Consider the following 25621-nt stretch of genomic DNA (forward strand, 5'->3'; position numbering starts at 1 on the left):
ATATCTTTTTCTTTTTCGTTTTAACCTATTTGTGTCTATATTTAAAGTGGATTTCTTGTAAATAGTGTATAGATTGGTCTTGTTTTTTAACCCAGTTTCAGAGTTTCTGCCTTTTATTTTGGGCTGTAAGTCATTTTTATTTAATGAGATTATTGACATGATTGGGTTTCAATTTACCATCTTGTACTTTATTTTCTACCTGTCCCATTTATTCTTTGTTCCCTTTTCATAAGGTTTCCAAATACATTCTCCCCACCTGGGACTTGTCCCTTCATCCCTTGACAGGGTCCTCCGCATAACGAAAGTTCTTCATTTTAGTCAAGTCCAGTTCCTTCTTTAATGGATTGTGTTTTTGGTGTCAAGTTGAAGATCTCTTTGCCTAGCCCTGAAGATTTTCCCCTGTTTTTTTTCTTTATAGTTTTACATTTTGCATTTAGTCTGTGATCCATTTTAAATTTTTGTATAGTATGAGGTTTAGGTTGAGGTTAGTTTTTTTTGTCTGTGGCTGTCCATTTGTTGAAAAGGCTTTCTTTCTTCCATTGACTTGCTTTTGCACCTTTGTAAAAAAACCACTGGGCATATTCATGTGGGTCTATTTCTGGATTCCCTGTTCTGCTCTATTGAAGTGTGTGCCGTCCCTCCACACAGTCTTTATTACTGTAACTAGGTAATAAGTCTTGATATTGGATAAGGGATTCCACCCACTTAATTTTTTCAGAATTGTTTTAGCTATTGTAGTTCATCTTTCCATATAAACTATATAATAATCTTGTGTATATTTACAAATAATCTTGTTGGGATTTTGATAGGAATTACATTAAATCTGTATCTCAATTTGGGGAGAATTGGCATCTCTGCTATGTTCACATTTCCAATCTGTGCACATAGTATGTCTCTCCAGTTATTTAGATCTTTACTTTCTTTTATCAGCATTGTATAGCTTTCAGCATGTTTTGTCTTGTTTTGTTAGACTTATACTTTATTCTTTTATGTTTTGAAGGATTGTAAATAGCATTGCATTTTTAATTTTGGTGTCTATGTTTGTTAATGGTATATAAAGGTATGTTTGATTTTCTATGTTGATCTTAAATCCTGTGACCTTACTGGACTCACTCACTAGTTCTCGACCTTTTTTTTTTTAGAGTCCTTGGATTTTTTTGCATAGTCATGTCATATGCAAATAAGGACATTTTCTCTTATTCCTTACTGATCTGCTTGCCTTTTTCCTTTTCATGCCTATTTCAATGACTGGAACTACTGTCACTAAGTCAAATAAGAGAGTGAACATCCCTTGCATTGTTTTTGATCTTAGGGGAAAGCTTCCAGTTTGATACTAGCTGAAGGTTTTTTTGGTATATGCCCTTTATTAGGTCAAGGAAGTTCCCCTTTTCTGTTTTTCTGATTGCTTTTTATCGAGAATGAATGTTGGCTTTCATCAAATGTTTTTTCTGTATCAAATTGATATGATCATGTGCTATTTCTTATTTAGCCTGTTGCGTAAATACGGTGGATTATACTGAGAAATTTTCCAGTATTATGTCATCTTTGCGTCCCTGGAATAAACTCCATTTGGTCACGGTGTTTAATTTTCAAAATATTTTGCTGAGTTTTTTGGCTTATATCTTGTTTAAGGATTTTTACATCTGTATTCATGGGGAGAGATTGGTCTGTAATTTTCTGTTTTTGTACCATCCTTAGGTATCAAGGTAAACCAGCCTTACAAAATGAATTTGGGGCCTGTTAACGCCTTTTCTATTTTTTGGAAGACATTGTGTAGAATTGATGTAAATTTTTATTTAAACATTTAGTAGAATTCATCAATGAAACCGTCTTAGCCTGAAGGTTTCCTCTTTGGGAGTTTTTAAATTATAAATTCAGTTTCCTTAATAGGTATAGGACTATTCAAGTTATATATTTTATATTGGGTGAACTGTGGTAGTTTACTTTTTTGAGGAATTGGTCCATTTTTTCTAAGTTGCCAAATGTATGTGTGTAAAGTTACTCAGAGGATCCCCTATTATGTCCTTTAGCTGTCTGCAGGTCTGCACTGTTACCCTTGGCCTTGTTTCTGATATTGGTAATTGCTATAAATTTCCCTTTTCAACACTGCTGTAGCTGTGTCTCCAGACTTTTATGTTGTCTTTTCATTTTCATTCAGTTCAATGTATTTTTAAATTTTCCTTGAAACTTACTCTTTTGATCCTTGGATTATTTAGAAATGTGTTACTTATTCCAAGTGTTTATAGATATTCCTGTTCTCTCTCTCACTGATTTCTAGCATGATTCCATTGTGTGAGACATGCTTTTTATTATTTCGATTCTCTTAAAATTTTTGAGGTTTTATGGCCCAGGAGACGGTCTGCCTTGGTATTTATTCCGTGAGCACTTGAAATCGTGTGTGTTATGCCCACAGATGCGATCAGATCCCGTTGGCGATGCTGTGGTGAGCTCTTCTGTGGGCAGCTGATTTCTCCTTGTTCAGTCAGTTGTGGAAAGAAAAGATGCTTAGGCTTCCGGCTCCATTTGTAGATTTCTCTGTGTCTTTTCAGTTGTGAGTTTGATTCGTGTATCTCGCAGCTTTGTAGTGGGGTATGCACACATTTAGGATTGCTGTGTCTTGTTGATGGATTGATCCTTTATATCAATGTCCCTTTCTTGGGTAGCTTTCTTTGCTCTGAAATCTCCATCTGTTTTAATATAGCCATCCTTACGTTCTTTGGATTAATGTTTTCATGACTTGTCTTCATTCCTTTTCTTTCAGCCTGCCTGTATCATTACACTTGAAGTGAGTTCCTTGAAGGCAGTTGAGTCATGTTTTTAAATCTGCTTTCTTAATCTGGGTCTTTTTGGCGTATTTAGAACATTTACATTTAAGATGACTATTGATATATTAGAACTGAAGTCTGCCATTTTCGGTCTTTCTGTTTTCCATTTGTTTTCTTACCCCTGCCTTCCTGTGGGTTACTGAATGTTTTAAGAATTCTAATTTGATTTGTTAATAATGTTCTTGAGTGCATCTCTTTATGTTATCTTTTTAGTGGTTCTCTAGGTTTGTATTATATATATATAACTTATCACAGTCTATTGGTGGTATAATTTTACCAGTTAAAGGGAAGTATCCTTAGTTTCATGTAATTAAATAACTTTTCTACATACATTTAGAGCCAAACCAAGCAATGTTGTAATTTGTTTCACCTGTCACAGAATTTAGAAAAGTCAAGAGAAAGAAAGCCTGCTTCCTCTTCCTGTAAGTGGCCTGGAGTGACCTCTGAAAGTGGTTCACTATTTGCTTGACCCAGAAACTTCACAAAATCATGCAGACCAATAGGGTCAAATCTTGTGTTCACTTTAAGAACACTCATGAAACTGCCCAGGTCATCAAGGGATGCATATTGGAAAACTCGCCGAGTATCTAAAGGATGGCACTTTATAGAAGCAGTGTGTTCCATTCCGTCGTTACAGTGGTGCCCAGGGCAAAAAGTGGGGATGGAAGCAGGGTTTTTGGCCCAAAAAAAGTGCTGAATTTTTGCTGCACTTAAAAATGCAGAGAGTAGCACTGAACTTGAGGGTTTCCTTGGTCATTGAGCACATCCAGGTGAACAAAGCTCCCAAGATGCGGCACAGAACTTATAGAGCTTATGGGCTAATTTAACCTGTATGTGATCTCTCCCTGCCACATTGAGACGAACCCTACTGAAAAGGAGCAGAAGAGAAGGTTGCACAGAAGGAAAAGCTGTCCCAGAAGAAACAAAAACTTACAGCTCGGGTGTAAATTCAGCATAAAATAAATGCTAATAGAGAAAAGGCTATTGTATTTGCTTATATTTTATTACTACTTTGTTTTTTCTTCCTATAAAATGTTTTTATTTCTAACTTATTTAAAATAATTTTTGGCCCTGGTTGGGTATCTCAGTTGGAGTGACATCCCCATACCCCAAGGTTGGCAAGTTTGATCCCTGGTTAGGGCACATACAAGAATCAACCAATGAAAGCATAAATATGTGGAACAACAAATTTGTGTGTGTCTCCCCCCCCTTTTCACTCTCAAATCATTCAGTAAGCCCAACCGTCATAGCTCAGTGGTTAAACATTGACGTACGATCCAGGAGATTGTGATTCAGTTCCGGGTCAGGGCATGTGCCCGGGTTGTGGGCTTGATCCCCAGCAAGGGATGTGCAGGAGGCAGCCAGTCAGTGACCCTCTCTTATCATTGATGTTTATCTCTCTTTCCCTTTCCCTCTCTCTAAAATCAATAAAGACATATTTAAAAACAATAAAAAAAGAGAGTGGAAAGGGGGGAGAGAGAAAAACAATGATGTGAGAGAGATGCATCACTGGTTGCCTCCCACACGTGCCCAGACTGGGGGCAGAGTGAGCCCACAACCCAGGTAGGTGCCCTTGACCGAGAATCAGACCTGAGACCCTTCAGTTCTTGGGTCGATGCTCTAACCACTTAACAACACCAGCCAGGGCTCCCTTTGAGACTTTTAAAGCTTTGTTAGCCAGGTTCTGAGAAGCCTTTAGTTTAAGAGTGTTTCTCAGCCTCAACGCTTGGCATTTGGGAGCAGTCATTCTTTGTTGTGGGGCCGTCCTGTGCTTTGCTGATGTTTAGCAGCATTTGTGGCCTTTACCCACTAGATGCCAGTAGTGCCACATAGTCATGAGCTAAGAATGGTTTTCATGCTTAAAAAGTTGTGTTTTTTTTTAAAAAACAACAGAGACCACTGTATGTCACCAGCAAAGTCAAATATTTGCAGAGAGATTTCCAATCCCCAGTATGAGAGACATTCTTTTACTGTTTGAGGCAAATGGTAGTGTCAGAAAAATACCCTTATTTTTTCAGTATAGAAAGTAGTTAAGAACATAGGCCTTACAATTCAGATGTGATCTGCCACTTAATAACTGTTTGACGTTGGGCAAATTTTTTTCTAATCCTCCCCTGAGGATATGTTTTTATTCATTTTTAGAGAGGAAGGGGGAGAGAAAGGAACAGCAGTGTGAGAGAGAAACATTGATCGGTCACCTCCTGTGTGTGCCCTGACTGGGGATTGAACCCGCAGTCTCGGTGTGTGCCCTGGTCGGGACTCGAACCCACGCCCTCTTGGTGTGCGTGATGACACTGCAGCCGAGCCACCCAGCCAGGGCACGACATTGGGCAGATTGTAACTGAGCTTCAGCTTCCTCTCTTGTGAAGCAGCCGGTATACGCTTGTCGGTCAGGTTTTGGGAGAATTAAGTGCGAATGAACAGAAGTACATGGTTCAGTACCTGACACATGGTAGCTGTTATTGTTACTGCAAGAGCGTGCCCTGCTGGCGTGCCTTCCTGTGTGTAGAGTCATGTTTACTAACTGGGGGGTGATTTGTCGTCTCCAGGCCACGCGGAGGGGTTCTGTATGATGTGCACGATGCAGGCGCACATCACGCAGGCGCTCGGCAATCCTGGGGACGTCATTAAGCCCATGTTCGTCATTAACGAGATGCGGCGTAAGTGTCACCTGCAGTTGCTGATATTAGTATTTATTAGCTAATTGGCCTTAATGGCCTATCTGGTAGAGGATGAGCCCCTTGTGTATCACAGAAACAAACATTTTATCATACACACATATGCCTTTAATTAGTAACAGGATTTTTAGTAAAATGTTTACTACATAAACAGATTTTGAAACTTTAAAGCAAAAGATGACAATATAAAAAGACAGTATTCACTTTAATATAAGCAAATTAAAATTTTTTTAAAAACTCATTTTGTTAATAAAATCATTGATAATTTTATAGTGATTTCCTCCCCAGCCCAGATATTTGGATTTTTATGCTGAGTGATACTAACTCTAATACTGTCCTACAGGTTTCTTTAAATTGTTTTGAGCTAGTTTTAATTCAGTTTGTGAATATTATACTATACACAGTGACAGTAATTGTCAAAATAAAGTTAATTATACTTTTAAAGAAAAATTTGTACTTGTAGCTTAGCAAATCTGTGGATAAATTTTACTTTTTCTATTTAATTTTTAAATGGCTTTAAAATTTTTCTTTTGCATTATGATACTGACAGGTTGCTTGAAATTTTCTTAATGCACTTTGTGTTTTTGCAGTAAACTTTTACATCATCTTAATTAACTGGGTTGGAATAAAAAGTGCATGCAAATTAAAAAGAAAAACCTAACTGTTAATCTGATATCTAGCTAGGTAATTACAGGGATGGATAATTATACATTTACAAACTAAAATCCTTTTGCCTAAAATGCTGCTAAAGATTAAAGAGATGCTCTATTGGCCCTTGGCATTATTAACAGGCCAGAGCAGACAACGTAAACATTTTTAAACATTTTTGGATCCCGGCAAAATTTTAGCTGGAGTTGATTTTTTTTGGTTTAATTACATATACTTAAACATATATCAGGCATGATTAATATTAATTATGAAATTGCCATTTTTGTAGGTTAGAACTGCTAGAATATTGGCAAGTCATGATTTAAGCTAATACAATTTATAGATATATTTACACGTAAAATTCTGCATAATGTTTTATTATATTATACTTTTGCTTAATGTTTTTTATTATGCACTTACAGCTTGCAACTGTTTGTTCAATTAGAAATAGGACTGAAATGTTATTGAGGATATAGTATGTAGGTAATCAGGATAGAATTTGGATAAGTTTGGACACTGATGTTCTGCATGGGTTTTCTTAGGGAGTTTAGCACCAAAGTTAAGATGTGTGCACTAACATAACATTGTGGACAAATGTTTGGGACAGTAGAGTTGAATTTATTCAAGTACAGTTTTATTAACTTGCTAAAGCCATAGATGGCATCTCTGTGGCTATTCTTTGGGCTCTTGGAAACTCTGGTCCCTGTGGGCTTTTAATGGTCTAAAGGGCAAGGTGTAAGCTCTTCTTGGGGCAGCTTGTGGTAGTATTTCCTTGTACAGTGGTTTTTAGCACATTGTATGCGGGAAACGTATTTATATGTTTTACGTTGACTGGTGGTAGAGCGCGCGATAAAAACTACCCGCAAACAATGTGTTAGGTGTTTTCTAACTAACATAATGTATGAGATATAATTTCTGGGGATTACAGCTTGGGCCTGTTAGGTGATGATAAAGCTTTGTCTTAAACTTTATAGGTATAGCTAGGCACTTTCGTTTTGGAAACCAAGAAGATGCCCATGAATTCCTTCAGTACACTGTTGATGCTATGCAAAAAGCGTGCTTGAATGGCAGCAATAAGTAAGTACAGCAGCACTGCATTTGTTTCTCCTGTGTGTTGCCAGCTTGCTGGATTCAGTTTTGCCCTTTACAAGGGTGCAGAGCGGTGTGGGCTTCACCCTTTGACCCTGCATTGCCTTGTCCTCAAGTAACATGCACTGTCTTAAAGTGAATAAAACGTAAAGGGTGAGCTTTCTATGCAATTTGGATTTGTTCAATTGTAGATGTCAGGAAATGAATGTTGGTCTTGCCACTTTTTAACTTCTCACTGTCAGCATCCCCCTGCAGAGCCAACTACCCACTTCTCCTCCCTGTTGTGCCCCCGTGTTCTCTGTTGGCCCCAGCCTCCGAAGCCTGTATTTGTTCCCCGTGTCTTTCTCACTCTGCTCAGTTACCAGTTCCTGCAGTTTCTTCCTTAAAGTCTAAATGCAGACTCAGGAGGAAGTTTGGAGAAACAATGAGACAAGTCTTGCCCACTTGCTAATGCAGCACCTGGCAAATCTCCTCTCCATTGCTGTGCCGCCTGCGCTGCTTCAGCCAGGCTTCCAGAGCCTGGGCGAGGATGGGCACGGAACAGGAAAGCGTGCTGTGTCCTGCCCTCACCGCCAGGCCTCCCCCTCGCTGTCGCAGTCATGCTTGGAGGTGTCCTCCTCTTGTTTCAGGGCCAAATGCCTGCCTTGGTTTAAAGCCCCTCCATCCCGCCCTGCTGCTTTCCCTGCCTCCTCACCGTCACTGCTCCCCGGTTAGGCATGACTGTCCTCTGGCTGCCACGTGCACTGACGTCCTGTTTTGTGGCTGACCTGCCTGAATTCTTGTTCCTCTGTAGATGTACGTGGTTTTGTGATCTGGCCGTAATGTCTGGGATTTCTGTGGGACTCTTCTCACATCACTGTTTGACTGTTTTTCAGATTAGACAGACACACCCAGGCTACCACGCTCGTTTGTCAGATATTTGGAGGATACCTAAGATCTAGAGGTAAACTTTTATTTAAAAGTTGATAAAGTGGACCTGGCTGGTGTGGCTCAGTCTTGAGTTTGATTCCTGGTCAGGGCACATACCCGGGTTGCTGGCTCAGTCCCCGGAATGGGGTGTGCAGCAGGCAGCCGATTGATGTCTGCTCTCACATCAATGTTTCTCTCTCTCTATCCCCCTCCCTTCCTCTCTAAAAAGCAATTTAAAAATCTTAAAAAATAATAAAACATTGATAAAGTGATACATGCATATGGTTAAAAAACATGCAAACTGCAGGAAGGGTTAAGAATGGAAAGTGTGCCTCTGTCCAGCCCAGACTTCCACCCCCTTCTCAAAGACAACCCTTCCACAGTTTCTGTTACCCTTCCAGTAGCTTCCTGTGCATGAACAGACTGGGCACATGTTAGAAATGTCCCTTTCAGTTTTCTCCTAACATTAGAAGCCTGCATTTCAGCACACACGTCTGAGTCTTCACAATTGCGTAGCATTTCATTTGTTTTAGGCACTTGACAAGAGGTAATTAGGTCATTTCTTATTTTTAAAATTATCATCAGTGCTTCATGAATATCCTTGTGCACATGATTAATGTCCATGTAAAGTGTGTGTGAGGGTAGATTCTCAGCATTTCTGCATTAAAGGCTGTGTGTGTAACCTGACACTGCCCTATGGGCCTTCCAGGAGATTACACCAGTTTACATTCCAGCCGGCAGTGCACGTGCGCCAAATCCATGACACTCATTCGAACTGTGCAGTAGTAAAACCTCTTGCCCAATCTGATAGGAGAAAACTGTACCTTATTTTAATTTTTCATTTTGAAACAGTATTTTTGTGTTCTGTCATCTTAATAGTTGGCATTGCCATAACGATTGCACTTTGCTTATCTTTGCATTTTGTTTTTATTTCAGTCAAATGTTTAAATTGCAAAGGCGTTTCAGATACCTTTGACCCGTATCTTGATATAACACTGGAGATCAAGGTAAGCGGGATCCTTGTTGTGACAGCAAAGTTTAAAAACCAGTTAGACTTACATAACGTTATGTGGCTGTAGTTCGCTTACTAAGACTAACTCATTAGAGAATATGAATTTAAACTTTTAATATGCCAAGACCTTATTTACAGATGATTATTTGAGCTTTGTACTAGGCATCATAAAAACCTTAGAACACCTAATCTTATTACCCTTTGACATTTCACTTAATAAATCTTAATAAAACCAGATTCTGATACTTGTATTAGCCAAAGTAGACAGTGTTTTTTATTTAGAAATTGTTTTGCATGTTCTAAACTGTAATTTTTATTGTTCCTGAGCTTTGTTTTTCTGATTTCAAATGTAATGTTTATGATAAAATGAGAAACATCTGGGGGGGGGTGTATGTATAAATACACACACATACGTGATCCTGCCCGCAGAACGAGCTCCCCCGTCACTTTGATACAAGCTGCTTCAGAGTGCGGTCTTTACCGTTTATACAAATGAGGTTTTGCCTGAAGTCTGTTTGGCCACTTGCTATTTTCATTTCATTCTGGAGACCTCTGTGTGCGCCTTGGTGTTTGCGTGGTGATCCAGTGAGTGGCTAGACCACGGTTTGCATGCCCAGTCCTTCCCAGTAGGAATTTGGTTTGTTTCCTTTTTTTTTTTTTTCCAATGTCTTTATTGATTTCAGAGAGAGGAAAGGAAAGAGAGAGACAGAGATAGAAACATCAATGATGAGAGAGTCATTGATCAAGCCCGCAACTGGGCATGTGCCCCGACCGGGAATCGAACCCCGATCGCCTGGATCCTAGGTCGACGCTCAACTAATGAGCCACGCCTGGCTGGGCTCCATTTTTCTTATCCTCAGCCGAGGATGTTTTTTCATTGCTTTTCGGGGGGGGGTGGGGGGGGAGACATTGATGTGAGAGACACATATCGATTGCTTACCTCCCACATGGGCCTGGCCAGGGCCGAGGATTGAGCCTGCAACCGAGGCAGTGCCCTGGGCCAGAGTTGAACCTGGGACCCTTTGGCCGGAGGGCCGTGCTCTAACCGCCCGCTAGGCTGGCTCGTTTCCATTTTTATACTATCGTAAACAGTGCTTCAGTGAGCAGCCGCTTACGTATTTTGTTCACTTGAAGCTGCTCCTTTTTTGACGGGAGGGGAATTAACTTGGTGTGTCCACGCATAAAAATGAAAGTCATAACAGAAACATTTTCTGTGCGCGTAAACCCCCGCGCCGAGCCCCTCACAGCAGCTGCAGTGAGCGGTGACATGGCTCCCTCTCCCCAGGCTGCCCAGAGTGTGAACAAGGCGCTGGAGCAGTTTGTGAAGCCTGAGCAGCTGGACGGCGAGAACTCGTACAAGTGCAGCAAGTACGACGGGCTGCTGGCTGGGAAAGGTCCCTTACCAGTGCCACCCGGGAGACACTGCATGTCTGTTCCCCAGGCCCAGGGCACAGTGTCTGCAGGTGTCCTCTGTAGAGATAGGGGGATGTGGGCCTCACCGCTGCTGGGGGGCAGGGAGGGCAGAAGTAAGCCCACCCGCTGCCTGCAGTGCTGCTGTTCAGGGAGGTGCCGCCCGGGTGCCATGCCTGTGCCCAGCAGCAGCGTTTTCATCCACGCCGTTGTATAGGGTGGGCTAGAGGGCGGCCGCTTGCTCTGAGTGGTTAAGGATCTTCATCTCTATGGTTCTTACCCAGGATTGGGGTAGATCTGCCAGAAACCTGATTGTGATTACTCCTTAATACATTTCCCCCTGAAATCGAGAGATGTTCTGAGGAAGCCCTGCTTTGTGTGTATAGTCTGGCGCAGCAGGTGGGAAGAGGGCTCCCCTGGCCAAGCCGTGGGGATTCTCTGTGTTAACGCGTGGGCATTTCTAACTGCTCTTCCTTTTGTATCTAGATAGGGCTTTGTTTTCATAGAATCACACCAGCCTGGAAATCTGTGCTTTTTAAAATCACCGGAGCTGCCTTCTCCCTGTCATGCTAATTAAGCAGTTTCCCTGCATTTCAAAATGTGATATTTTCACTGTTGGTTGAAATGGGTTGTATTTCTGATCTAGTATCCTTTTGGAAACTTAATTTAGAATGTTTCAGAGAAATAATAGGCAAAAGACTAAAATAATACCCTCCCCCCCCCAAAAGAAACGTAATCTTTTTAATTCATTGTTTCTGTTTATTTCAAGGTGTAAAAAGATGGTTCCAGCTTCAAAGAGGTTCACCATACACAGATCCTCCAATGTTCTTACACTTTCTCTGAAACGCTTTGCAAATTTTACTGGTGGAAAAATTGCTAAGGTACGTAGACATCAATAACCTTTTACGTTGAGTCTTTCGCGGCTCAGTGTCAGTAGCTATTAAGGGTTATAAACAGCCTAATTGAACAGTGTTGTTACCTGATTTTCTAACTTCTTCCAGCACTTGGCAGTCAGAAAATACGTCCAAGCATTGAGCTAGTAGTATGTCACTGTGTTTATGAGTGTGTGTTCTATAGCCTTTAGCTGGTTACATTTTCTGATGGAAAAATTGGTAACTTATTCGAATCTGGACTCCATAGTCAGTGAGGTGGTGAGTAGATACAGAGGGGGGGTGTGATTTGAAATCAGGGAGGATTCCCGGCTGCGTCTGGTGGCTCGTTCATCCAAGTTGGTTTTCTTGATGGTTTCTTTTCTGATCAGTAATACACTGAATTTCTCCATTTCCTTTCCACTTTCTGAAGATTGGAAGTGGTCGGAAAGCAACATGCAAGAGAAATAAACAATCCATTCCTGAATTATTAAAAAAAAAAATGAGTGATGACCAAAGTCCAGAGTTGTTACTGTTACCATCTCCTTGGATGGATTTGAAGAATTCACTTAATGTGGATTCTTATTTGTTCAAAGAAAATAAAGAGTACAGTGGGACTGCATTAACACACTTAGATCCAGATACGTCCCAGCTTAATCATGTCTTTTGAAATGGGGTTCAGCAAGTTAGGTTTCTCTACAGTATCATAGGTTCAGCAAGTTAGGTTTCTCTACAGTATCCTGCCCGACACCCCCCCTAGTTCCCCCGCACCCGAACACACGGAATGATCTGTGCTTCAGAGACAATGTTCCTTTTCCTCCTGCCGTTTCTGTGTAGGATGTGAAGTATCCTGAGTATCTTGATATTCGACCATACATGTCTCAGCCAAATGGAGAACCGATTATTTATGTTTTGTATGCAGTACTGGTGCACACTGGTTTTAATTGCCATGCCGGCCATTACTTCTGCTACATAAAGGTGAGCTGTGTGCATTTGCTAATGTCTCTTTTTACAGTACATGTAAGGGAGCAAGCACTGGCGTTCTTGGGGGGACGGTGGGACTTTGACAGTTAAAATGTGCAATTCCATTTTCCTTACATTTCTCTAGATTGGTGTTCCCTGTTTCCCTAATTAATTGTATTGACTGTCTCTCTTTTTGGCTCTCTTGCAGGCTAGCAATGGCCTCTGGTATCAGATGAATGACTCCATCGTATCTACCAGTGATATCAGATCGGTACTCAGTCAGCAAGCGTATGTTCTCTTTTATATCAGGTATTGTCAGGAAAACAGATTCTCAAGTTTTCCATTATGTCATTTCTGTTCATCTCATCAACATATTTAAATGCATTATTGGGTTATTTTTAAAGCAGGAGCTTGATGCTTGGGAGAGTAAGGAATGTAGCTTTTGAGGATGGGTCCTGAGTGTGCTTTAGCTTCCAGCTCTCGGGCAGGTTAACCACAAACACATTCAGAGGAAGGGAAAGGCTGAGGAGGGTAGGCTTCTGCTGCCAGCCACAAACTGGGTGGGCCTGGGGGCCGTGGAGGCCTGGGAAGGGGCCTCAGAGCAATGGGTGTGGTCCCCTCTCAGCCACTCAGTACAGCAGCCAGTCACCTTCCTGGATCAGCCTGGGCAGCACCAGCACCACTGCTCATGTCTCTCCTGCTGCTGCTGCAGACTCACTCAGTCCATTTCTGGAAGCTCATGGCCTTGGAGAAACTCGTGTGTGCTTCGAGGTATTCATTTGCAATAGCTGAAAAGCAAGAACATTCTAAAATGTCCAACAGTTGCAGAATGATCAGATAAATTGTAGCCAGTCTGTATGTAGAAATATTATGCAGCTGAAAGACATGACAAAGTGCTCAATATATGTGGAGGAAAGAGCAGTTTGAAATTTTACACTTATTAAAAAACAAGGATAGGCTGGAGTCTGAAGGGTACTCGCTAAATCTGAAGAACAGATGCCTGTGAGGGCGAGATGTGGCACAGCGGTTTTGTTTCTTTGTAACTTTTCTGTTTATTATAGATTTTCTATAATGGTATGTGTGTATTTATAATTAGAAAAATATAATTAAACTGAAAAGCAAAATAGCCTTCAAATAGTGGCATCCTCAGAATATAGTTAAAAAGTACCATTTGCCCAGTTACCCTGGTGGTCTCCTCATCTGAGCACCTGACATTGTCCTCAACCTAAAGGAGAGCCGTGTGCAGCTCTGTCCCTGCAGCAGGTCGGTCTGTTACTGAGGCTTACAAATGAATCTCCTCTTAGATGTCCTGTGTAACCCTAAGCACTGTCACTCTCTGTCCCCAGGTCCCACGATGTGAAAAATGGAGGTGAAGTTACTCATTCCGCCCACAGCCCCGGCCAGTCCTCTCCCCGGCCCGTCATCAGTCAGCGTGTTGTCAGCAAACAGGCCACGTCAGGGTTCATTGGACCTCAGCTTCCTGCTCACATGATAAAGGTAACTTCCCACAGGTAGAATGTAACCTTTATGTTAATTTTTTTAAATGTGTCATTTAAATCCTTAGGCTAGCACTGTAATGAATTTCTTGTCAAAAGAGTATGTTTAAGCCATTTATTATAAAATATTTCAAAGCCCAGCCCAGCGTATGGATATAATTGTCAAGAAGGAGATCTGGGTGTGAATGTGTTTAAATGCCAGAGTTTAGCTCTGCGCTGGACCTCCATTCACTTACTGTGTGAAATATCCAGGATCCTTCATTAATGCTGGACTCCAGGAAAGGGCCCTGTTACAGGCAGAACACTTTCACTACATCTGCGTAGCCCTTTCACGGCTGTGGCCCTTTCTGGCTGCTCTCATGCTGGGTTTGACCTCACTCCCAGGTGGTGTCTTGGGAGACCTAATGACATGCCTGAGTCTGGTGACACTCCAAGGCATCGTGGAGCAGAGGCCCGCCTTTTGGTGGACTTTAGTGTCGAGGTCGTCGACGGCCTGTCCATGTGCTGGAATAATCCCTGTCATCTGTGCTGTAGTGTTTAGCAGCTTTTCAGTTCGAATTTGATTGGTTTTGAGTCAGCAGATTGCCTGGTTGTGTGCAACCTGTTTCTTAGGGACGTGGGCAGTGTTTGGATTATAGGAGGAGTCACAAATCCAAGGCCTCTGGGAGCTGGGCGGGCAGTGGGCTCCTGATTTGGGCTCTTCGTAAGAGTGACATCAGGACACTGGCCAACTGGAGAGCACATGCCCAGGGTTGAGAGGTGGCTACTATCGATTTTTCAAGTCACCCCCTCCCCCTACCCGCCATGAAACCTTTCAATGTTAAAGGAACTAATTCAGATATTTAAGAAAACATTGTGAACGCCAAACAGAAACTCATCCTTGAATCTGATTTCACCCATGACTTCCAGTGTACAGCCTCTAGGGTGTAGCAGCAGCAGTTGGAACCTGGGATTCAGAGGCTTGGTGGGGGAGGGGACAGCCTAGCCAGTGGTGCCTGAAGCTGCTGCTCTGTGTCTGCCCATGTGACCGGCTCCCTGGCTACCAAGTCCAGCGGCAGTTCCCTGCTGGCCGGCACTTCCTTCTGCCTGTATAGCACCGGGCTCCCAAGAAACCCAACCAAGGAGAACATGTGACTCCATGCCCAAGGGGCCTGCTCACTTCTGCCAGGTTGGAGCCGGAGGAATCTGGTCTGGGCGTTGTTCTCGAAAAAAGAGTTGTCTCTGTTGCTTAATTACCAGAAAACGATGACCTATGAAGTTTAAGGCAGGCAGGAGAGGGTGAGGCGAGGGGGTATTTCTAGGTGTTTGAAGCTTGTTTATAAAAAGACCAAATGGGAAGGGTCTGTAGCCAGAGTGGATTCTCTGACTTTCTGGAGCTCTCACTGGTGGCTGTGGCCTTCTTGCTTCCAGAACCCACCTCACTTGAATGGGACCGGACTGTTGAAAGAAACGCCGAGCAGTTCCATGTCTAGTCCTAATGGAAATTCCAATGTCAACAGGGCTGGTCCTGTTAATGCTTCGACTTCTGTTCAAAACTGGTCAGTTAACAGGTCCTCAGTTGTACCAGAACATCCCAAGAAACAGAAAATCACGATCAGTATTCACAACAAGTTACCTGTTCGCCAAGGTCAGTCTCAGCCTAACCTTCACAGCAGTTCTTTGGAGAATCCCACCAAGCCTGTTCCCTCTTCTACCGTTACCAGTTCTTCTGCAACACAGTCTACCTCGAGTGCCCCTCCCACATCAGTTTCCAGTAAAGTCACAAAGCAGACGGCCCCCAGCGAGTCCTGCTCCAAACCTGTGATGAACGGCAAGTCCAAGCTGAGTTCAAGTGTCCTGGTCCCCTACGGCGCCGAGTCCTCGGAGGAGTCAGACGAGGAGGCAAAGGGCCTGGGCAGGGAGAACGGCCTGGGCGCGCCCGAGAGCGCGAATTCCTCTGCTCTGGAGGCCGACGATGACGAGGCCTCTCAGCATGAGCTTGGAGAGCCCGTGACTCTAAATGGTGCTAATAGTACAGACAGCGACCCGAAGGAAAATGGTCTGTCGTTTGATGGTGCCAGTTGCCCAGTCCAGCCTGCTCTACACTCAGAAAACCCCTTTTCTAAGGCAAATGGTCTCCCTGGAAAGGTGAGTGGGTGTTGGGGTGGGGGGCGGCAGGCTTTGCTGACTCTCATTTGTGGCCGGTCTCTTGGCAAGAGTTCAGCAGGAAGAGAGTAGCGACTGGAGTTGAAGCATCTTTGTTTTTTATTGCAGTTGATGCCTACGCCGTTGCCACCTCTCCCGGAAGACAAAATCTTAGAGACCTTCAAACTGGGCAACAAAGGGAAAGGCTCGACAGATGACGCCAGGTAACGTAGTGACTGGGGAGGAAATCGCAGTGGGCTTGTCGGTCGTGTCATGAGTTTTAACTGTACGAATCTCACAGTGAACTTTTTGAATCCTGGAGATGACTTAAATCTATAGAATTTGTTTACTTTTAGAAAAGTAAAGAAAAATGTATCGGCCAGTAGTCCAGGAAAGCTTCATGTCCTCAAGCTGACATTTCCTTCTCCTCAGGGGTGCTATTAGCACGCTTGTGAGTTTGGCAGCCAGCACTGTCTCGCTTGGTCCCTTTAAGGTGTATTGCGGTTACAGGGCAGTGGTTCCCAGCTATCGAATGGCAAACTTGTATGTTTTGCCTTCATGTGTGTTCTCTCTCCCAGACACTTTCCTCTAAAAGTGGTGCCACTAGAGGGTTTTGTTGTCTCCCGGCAGCTTCATTAACCTCGATACATCAAAAGCTCCCCAGCGATCCAGGGCAGAGTTCATTTACTGAAGCCTGTGGTTCTCACAGGTTGTGAGTAATTCCAGGAACTGCTGGTTCTGTCTGCAGGTAGAAGGGGATCCAGAGGAAAAGTCAGAGCCTTCCCTTGTCATCTGACCCGGTGGATTGTTCAGACTTAGTTACTAAGGAGAAGTAGAAGTCTACCTGGAAACAGAAGTAGCTAGAACCACAGAATTATTGTTGCTAAAAAATGGGGTAGGAGATAGGCTTGATACAAAATTTTATGTTTTTATTTAGTGAGGGGAAGAGAAAATTTGAAGTTTCCAAAAATGGTAAGCTCACTATTGGGTTTCAATCAGATATATTAAAAGCCTAAAATATTAGTAAGTGAATGTTTTGACATGTTTGTCCCCACGAGCCAGTGACAGACACCCATAAAGCAATCTGGCAAAAGACTAATTTGCTTATTTCTTTGTTTTGATCGGGCTGCAGTGTAACTGGAACAGAGGGAAGCCCGACAGAGCATCCTGAGGCAGGACTGGAGCCTGGCAGCCCCACTCCTGACTCACGGGAGAAACTGGAGACAGTCACAAGTCTTAGCAGCAAATTAAAGAAGGCTTTGCCGCTCTCGGACCCCAGCATCAAATCTACCAAAGAAGTCGTCTCTGAAAGCAGTTCAGCAAAACCCGAGGAGTCTTTGCCCAGCATCAACCATCTGTGTAATGCCAACAAGAGCACCGCTGGGGACGATCACCTTTCTGAACCGTGTGACCCTGGGACTCTAATGGGGGAGGAGAGTAAAGCCTCCCAGGATGTGACAGGGACATTAACGGAGAGTCCCCGGGACTCAGCAGCAGTGGAAGCCGCAGGGAGGTTGAGCCCGAGTCCCTCAGCATGTCGTGACGGTGACGGTGAGCAGGAGCCCTCAGTGTACAGCAGCCGAGACAAGTGCACGGATGCGGAAGACGCGTCTAAAATCACAGCGGCGCCTACCACCCGGCCACCCTCTCCTCAGTCGGACAGAGTCACGGAGAACCATTCAGAAGGCGGCGGGGCTCCCGAACAAAGCCCTGGGGAGCGATGTGAAGAAAATAAGGCTGGGCAAAAAGTCCAGGGTCCTTCTCCAGTTAAGGAAAAAATCAGCAGCCTCCGGAAAGTTGACCGAGGCCATTATCGGAACTGGAGAGACCGCTCCTCCAGCGGGGAGCACGCACGGGACAGCAGGAGCAAGACGGAGGACCATTACCACCGCAGGCGGCACTCCTACACGCGTGAGCACGCCCTGCAGGCCCGCTGCCGACCAGAACACTGCAGTGGGGGCCCGCACCACCCCTGCCAGCACCGAGGCCTGGCCAGGCACCACCACCACTCCCGGAGCAGAGGCGGGTCCGAGCAGGACTGGAGCAGGTACCACCACTCGGAAAGTGAGCACTCCTGGGGCCGGGAGAAGTACTACCCAGACAAAACTAGGTGGGACAAGTGCAGGTATTACCATGACAGGTACGTCCCGTACACGGCCAGGGAGGCATGGGACTGGAGGCCTCTGCACGGTGACCGAGACTGTGACCGAGACTATGACCGGGTGAGCCAGCACAGCGGCCGGCCATACAAGGACTGTTACAAAAGCAGAAAGGGCTATGAGCTGGTGGCCAAAGAGAGGGAACGGCACCACTTCAGCAGCCCCCGGGCAGGCCCAGCCCACGCCCTGCCTCCCTACCCCGAGAAGTATGCCCGCGACAAGATTGCACTTGGACCCGAAGGCAGCAGCTGTCGCCTTGCCGATCGCTTCCACGACCATGAAAATGTGAAGTCACGAAAACGGAGGTACGATAGCATAGGACACAGCGACACGTGTGCAGAAAAGAAAGCCTGGAGGAGCTCACCAAGGGGCCCTTTAGAAGAACCTCGAGTGAAGAGGCACAAAAAGTCCAAGAAGAAGAAGAAATCCAAAGACAAACGCCGAGAACGAGACGCCAGGTGAGGGCGCGGCCTCGTGGCCAGAGAGGCGCTGGGCCCTCAGCTTCGCGCTCTTCCCACCGGCTTGGTGTCGAGGAGGCCGGGTTGTGGTCCTGAGTTTGATTTGTCTCTCTCATCTCTGAGCTTTGAGAGTTCACTGTTTTTACAGATTTCTAAAATTCAGCTCTGCTCGTTTAAGCTGTTGTGCTTCACGATATCGTAAGAGGCCCAAACACCTCATTTTCAAGACACTGCCGTTTTGATGACAGCTTTATGCCTCCAGGAGCCAGTGGGCTGCTCTGTAGGTGTCAGTGTGGGGCCTTTGACCTCACAGTCGGGCTATGTTCTTAGTGTCAGATGTACGTACATTGTTGTACCTGGTAACGTTTTCTTCGCGCTCCCTGCCTGCCGGGCGAGCAGGAAACGGCAGGCCCTGAGTGGGGATCTGAGACACGCCTTCTGTTGCCTTTGTCCTTGTCTGTTTTTCTGTTTCCATTTCTCAATTTGAAATCTGGGAAATGCGTTTTTGAATTTTTAAAAAGCTAAATTGGTTAGTGAGTGTCTTGGAAATGACTTACCCCTGATGAGACACATAAGCACAAACAGTTACTTATACATTTTATACTGTATACAGCTGACAGCTCTTAAAATGGAAACCTTGGGAAAACGGTGCCATCAGTCATTGGTAAATGGTGGCTACCAAAGGAAAAGCTCGCCGACACCTCCCATGCGGCCGAGACACCTGCAGAAACAGTTCCCCTTGGCCACTGGTTTCAGGAAAAGTAGCTCTTTCCTTCCTCTGGTAGTTGACCGATCACCTCAGCTCCCAAGCAGAGCTAAACACAGTGGTGGGATGGGGTGGAATTGGGTGGATTTATGACCCTGTGCTTAAAAAAAATTGTTACAATGCCTTTTTTTTTAAGTATGTCTTTATCGATTTCAGAGAGAGGAAGGAGAGGGAGAGAGAGAAACATCAATGATGAGAGTCATTGATCGGCTGCCCCCTGCACGCCCCCTGCTGAGGATTGAGCCCACAACACAGGCCCGTGCCTTGACCGGGAATCGAACCGCCATCTCCTGGATCCTAGGTCGATTCTCAACCGCTGAGCCACGCCAGTTGAGTTAGACAAGAATTTTACCTGCATTTGCAGAATGAGTGTCTGCAGTGCGGGTATAGAAGCCAAGGACCAGCTCTCCCGGTGGCTGTGTGTGTGGGTGGTTCGAGCTCTGACTTGTCCTTCTGCAGGCATCAGCGGGACTCGGACCTCTCCGCTGCGTGCTCGGACACCGACCTCCACCGGCACAGAAAGAAGAAGAAGAAGCGGCGGCGGCATTCGCGGAGGCCCGAGGACTCTGGGAAAGACCTAGGGCCACACTTGGCTAAGGCCGCCAGCTCCGAGACTGTGGACCTCTTCCGGAGAGCCGACGGCGCCCTCCCCCTCACCGATGGCCTGCCTCTGGAAGGTGTTGGACCTTTCCGTGAGAAAACGAAACGCTTAAGGATGGAAAGCAGGGATGACAGGTGTCATCTCTCTGAATGTGGCCAGGGTAAGAGGAGATACTTGGAATTAAAGATACAGAAACTGGTGTTTTTGGAAAAGGTGATTAACACCTGGGAAGAAAACCCAATGGTATGAGGTTGCGGTTCAGTGGGAGCCCCTCCCTCCGGCTTCCTCCCCCTGCCCCTTCCCCCATGAGTGCATGCTGTGCCATGTGGGTATCTAGCACTGACCGTGTAGCGTTTACGCAAAGCTCCAGTCACGTGGACCTGGGCCCCACAGAACCTCTGACACCTGGAATTTGGGGCTCCCGGTATTGAATATTTGCTGCATGCAGGACCAGAACTTTGTTTTTAAACCACTTTCAATATTCTTTTTCTCCTGAATCCTTAGACTCTAGCATTCTGAGCATAACCTAGAGGTCACAGTTCGATGATTTGGGTCACAGGGATGTCAGTCAGCTGTTGCACTGTCTTGTGGGGCTCTGGCTCCTGACAGTGGGTCACTCTGGGTTCCTGAGTCTTGCTTGCTCTGCACAGCTCTGCCCCTTGTGATCAATTGTGTAGTCCCTTCTATCAATAATTGCACTTAAAGCCCCCCCCCCCCGTTCTAATCTCCAGTGACCTTTCACCCCAGGGAGCAGCACTGAGTTTGCGAGGTGTGATGTAGGGGCAGTGGACCAGAGCAGGCATCGGCCAGTTAAGAATGGCCTCAACATCTCAAGTGGTTGAAAAAGTCCAAAGATTTCATTTCCCATGAAATTGAAGTTTCAGTGTGTAGAGTTGCAGTGGGGCCCAGCCCAGCCTTACGGCCTGCCTTCCCTGGGAAGGTTTGCCAACCCCCGCTGTGGACAGAGTGAACCTCTGTGGCTTTGTCCCCTTGGTTGCCCAGAGGCCTTTTGGTTCTCGACTGTCCTGGCCTTGGCTGAGCTGCCCTGTGTTGGAGGGGCAGCCTGAGATTGTTGACTGAGGGAGGGGTCATGGTGTTGGCTGGGAGGGGACAGACTGTAAGGCATGGAGGGTGAGTGCGAGTGCTGTGGGGACTCTGGCGCCCACGGCAGCAAGAAAGTGGAACTGAAGTGGTATTTGCTGTTTAAGAAATCAATGTATTTCCAGATTGGTTTCCCAAGAACATGTTAGTGACTTGGGGACAGGGCTTGTGAAGATTAAGCGCCTTCTCCCCTCTGCTCAGTGAGGGGCTGTTGTGCACGGGGTCCCAGGGCATTCCACGTGGTTGCCAGGTTCCTCCTCATCTGGCCCAGAGAGCCGCCCACAGGCAGCTCTGGAGGGCAGGCAGGCTGAGCGCCCCCTCCCTGGTTGGCATGTGGTAGCTCTGCTGTGTCCAGGGGCTGCAGTAAGGCTTGTGTTGCACAGTGGTCCTGTCCCCGACCCAGTACTTCCACTCTGAGCAGGCTGAGGAGCCTGGGTGCCTGTCCTGGCCTTCCACGACAAGCATCCCTGTCAACCATTGCCTGACACATGTCCTGACACTTGCCTGTCTCTCAGACTCAGTCTCTGGCTCATTAACCCCCCGCTTCCTCTGGTCTGAGATCTGTACTTTCCTCATATTAAAAGGCTGGTCAGCTTGGTGGCTGACAGAACCATTTCCCCAGGTGCATGGCTTTCACGGCTTGTCCCCATGACTCTGGTTTTCAGTAACACGCGGGAGAAACGGCTCGCTGACAGCACACCTGCTTGTCCTCAAAGCATTCGTTTAGGCAGCAACTGGGAACTGCTGCGAACTGGCAGTGTGATCACTTGCTGCGCAGCCAGCACGGCCACGTCTGTGACCATTAAACTGTCTCTTAACCTTTGCTTGTTCTAGGTGACTGAGAACTTGGCCTCCAGCGAGGAGTTCACTAGTTACGGTAAGCTGCTTCCTGTCTGTCTCCATCACTGTCTCTACAAGCACCGTGGGACATAGAGTTGAGGACATGGGTTGAGGGGGCAGGCACAGGGGGCTCCTTCAGCTGCAGCTGACCCCCTTCCTCAGGATCCTGGCTAGGGACACTTGTGTCCCTAAACTCAGGCAGTCACTCTGTTCCCCTTCTCCTCCTCTCACTGTAAGAAATGAGGGCATTTAAAGCATCATGAATGACAGTCATGGTAAACGTTCCAAAAGATAGAGAATCCAGTCTCCTCAGCCCAGACCTACCGCATGGCCTGGGAGGAGCCCCTGGAATCTCCATCCCTCCCCACACCCCGGGGCCAGTGCACCCACAAACCAGAGGCATCTGACCCCACCCCTATTTCAGACGAAAAGGATTTATTTGAATGAGGTCTGGGTGTTTTAGGGCAGATCACAACCTGGACAGTGCCATGCCTTGACTGCTAGACCTTTCAGTGGCCTTGGGAGATGGGTTCGTGTTTTGTGCCCGCCCTCGCAGAGGAATTTTGCCCAAATGTAGAACTTCTTGTCAGCAAGAGGGATTTATAAACGAATTTCAAAGTGAAGTGTCTGCAGAAGATTAATTTGCTGTTAATTAACATGCTTTATCAGTGTGTCCTCAAGGGAAAGACCTAAGCCGAATTAAGGAATTAAAGTCTTCCCTGGAAGGGAATTTAAGGATTGAGATGGATTAGCCACAGTTGGGGTTCGGTGGGCACAGCCCATGCCCAGCAGATGGCGCCCTCTTTGCTGAGGCTCCCACCCTCTGCCTGTGTCTGGAGCTGCCCAGTCCCTTTATCCAGAAAGGCCGAGCTTCCCCAGAGGCCTGGGGACGTGCTAGCGCAGAGCCCGTGAATAAGCTATGTGACCAGGAGAGGCCCGCCCGGGGCGCACGAGACCCTTTGTTCCAACGTCCTGCCTCTTGTTTTTCAGATTCAACATGTTCAACAGAAGCCATCCCCAACCCAGCTTAAATTATATAGAAAATAACTTTGTTCAAATCTGCGTGGTGCTTCTTTAGTAAATACTGTACAGATTTTACCATGGAGAACTTTTTTTTTAGTTTTTACCTTTTCTTAATTACCCTTATTCCAAATGGACGAACACTTTCTACAACTGCTGAGCATTGTAAAATACCGTGTATATAAATCACATTAAAAATAACGCCCTGGACTAGAACATCTCCAATGCTGCTTAACCACAGACTCAGGTTGATCTCGTGCTCCATGTAATGCTCCTCCAAGTAAGGCCCGGTGCCGACCAACCGGGAACCATGGGGTTGCTCAGTACAAACAACTGACAGTGTGTATATTTAATTTAAAGACTTATTTAAAGACCCACAAGCTCTCAACCAGACTTTGAGAGCAGTGTTTTCTGTAATGTCTGATACTAGAAACTAATTCGCTTCATATTTTAGTTGTATTCAAGATTTGAAGGTGTATTTTATAGACAAGTTCTGTTTTTGAACTTTGTGGAGCTATTCCAATCAACTTACCGGTTATGATGAGTATTTACATTATGAATGTATAATCCAGACATTATTTGTAAAGCCTACAGTACGTTTTTTATTACATAACACTTTTTATACAGTGTCTCTTGTCTTGACTATGATATTGGAGTCTGAGTTGTCAGCTTGGTCCCTGAAAAGTTTCTAGTTACAGACAAAATCATACTGTGATTTTATTTTTAATATGGATATGCTATCAAACTGTGATACACTTATAATTCACTGGTCCTGCATCAGGAGACGGAGTGGGGAAAACTGTATTTAATACAGTTTGTATCTGAATAATCTGTATGGTTTATACAGTTTGTGTTGTTCAGAGATGTCTAAAGTTTGATCTTTGTTTTTTTAAAGATTAAAAAGCACTTGCCCCACTGTAAATATACAGCATGTAAAATTTATATAGTATATAAATGGCAGCAAATTAAACATTTGTGTGTCTTTTTTACTGCTGTCTGCCCCACGTGCTTAGAGACGTGTCGCATGACTTCCTGTTGCCTTCGTTTTTGGAAAACCACCAAAGTGCAAACTGCGGGGCCGGGCCTGGGGTGCAGACGGGTGGTGAGGGGGTTGCTGGACCCGGGAATCTATTTTAAAGAACCAAGTCTTAGGCAGTCTTGTAACAACGCATTTCGGGTTTATTTAGTGAACACCGTATTTGCAATTTGACAGCCACACACCATCCAATTTTACTATTTACTTTACAACAAAACATCAATGTGGTGTATTTCTTCATGCAAGTTGTGAGCGTATGTACACTGAATGAAACACTCCAGAAGGCAACATGTATGTACATTATTTACATACTAACCACATTTACTGTAAGTAGAAATGTCTTCCAAGAAAAAACAAGGAATCACATGTGGCTTCTAAAGAGACCTAACTTTTTAGCAAAGCACATCTGTGTAGGTATATGCATGTCAACGTTAAAAACAGGCATTGCTTCATCTATGAAGAGCTTCTATTTGGACTGTTTGGTACCACATTAAACTGCTCAAAAGTGTTCCGTGACCCTGAGGACGCCTGCTTGTCCGAGTTCAGGGTCGACCAGCTAAGCCTCCCTGCTAACCGAGGCCTGGGGGCTGCGGAGCTCCTGCTCCCGCCCAGCGTGCCCCCCCACCTTTGTCTTGGGGGGAGCGTGTCTTTGGCCAGAGTAGGGATAATTCAGCACTGAGCACAGATGGGGCAGGAGGAGGGACACCATCAAACAGATCCAGGCACCAGGCCTGCCTGAGGGCTCAGTGGGGTGACGGCTACATGCCTGTTAGGTTAATACTGTCACAAGGAAACCTGGAGTTAGGTGACACTGGCGTGACACTGGCGGCAAGGACACAGGCTGAGCACCATGGCTCTCTGCGCCTTCCTGGGAAAGGGCCAGAGAAACATCCTGCCCGGGCCTCCTTAGGTCCCCTTCTCCCACCCCCCTGAGGCCCGGCCCGGAAGGCAGGCAGCCCTGCACCCGCAGGCTCCTACCTGGGTGAAAGGACAGTGTCCACGGGGAAATACTGATGTCGCTGGCAGGCAGTCCTGGGCCCGGAGCCAGCCTGAGGGGTCGCGGTGTTTGGCTGCTGGGCGGGGCAGCGACTCTGTTCACGGAAGGCGGAGGCCAGAGTTGCATAGGGAGCGGTCGGGCATCTCGAGAACGATGACTTGCCTTTCTCAAAACTAAAGCTTCGAATCTGAGGTATCGGTACAGTAACAAAGCCTAAGAGCTCGGGAACAAGCCAGAAAAACCAGTTTGCTGCGTGCTGGCGGGTCTTGGGCTCAGACCCTTTGCAGTCTCGTGTGACTTAAAGCTACAAGGTCGGCAGCTCCGAGGCCGGGGGCCCAGAGCCACCAAGTCTCAGCAAGGAACTCACAGGAAGTACCTTCTGCCGTTGGCATCTCCACGTAAGTGCATAGGTCAGTCTGAGGTTCTCCTTCCTGGACTTGGACTTTACACAGGAGGAAGGACCTCTAAAGGGTGTGCAAGTTCAGGGCGTGACTATGCAGACGGGACAGGGAGAGGGGCTCCTGTGGGGTCAGGGACCCACTGCCAGGACAGCCCAGGTGGGCAAGGCCATCCTGGCCATGGACATACAACCCCCAAGACAGATAAAGGCATGTGTCACC

The 25621-nt window shown here is 45.7% G+C and overlaps 1 protein-coding gene across 1 annotated transcript in view; it reads left to right on the forward strand.

Annotated features, from left to right (window-relative positions):
* Nucleotides 1-23938, forward strand: part of USP42 (ubiquitin specific peptidase 42) — a 37957-nt gene extending 14019 nt beyond the window's left edge. Inside the window, exons 4-18 of the mRNA XM_087816997.1 lie at nt 5375-5485; nt 7126-7228; nt 8116-8183; nt 9086-9156; nt 10447-10529; nt 11341-11452; nt 12278-12418; nt 12612-12712; nt 13750-13900; nt 15310-16026; nt 16153-16247; nt 17156-18640; nt 19866-20167; nt 21943-21985; nt 22939-23938. Coding sequence (XP_087673123.1) covers nt 5375-5485; nt 7126-7228; nt 8116-8183; nt 9086-9156; nt 10447-10529; nt 11341-11452; nt 12278-12418; nt 12612-12712; nt 13750-13900; nt 15310-16026; nt 16153-16247; nt 17156-18640; nt 19866-20167; nt 21943-21950 — 3548 coding nt within the window. The 3' untranslated portion in view covers nt 21951-21985; nt 22939-23938. The remainder of the gene's footprint in view (nt 1-5374; nt 5486-7125; nt 7229-8115; nt 8184-9085; nt 9157-10446; nt 10530-11340; nt 11453-12277; nt 12419-12611; nt 12713-13749; nt 13901-15309; nt 16027-16152; nt 16248-17155; nt 18641-19865; nt 20168-21942; nt 21986-22938) is intronic.
* Nucleotides 23939-25621: the final 1683 nt, after the last annotated feature.

The sequence above is a fragment of the Miniopterus natalensis genome, chromosome 4 (genome assembly GCF_054644295.1).
Source record: "Miniopterus natalensis isolate mMinNat1 chromosome 4, mMinNat1.hap1, whole genome shotgun sequence".
NCBI lineage: Eukaryota > Metazoa > Chordata > Mammalia > Chiroptera > Miniopteridae > Miniopterus > Miniopterus natalensis.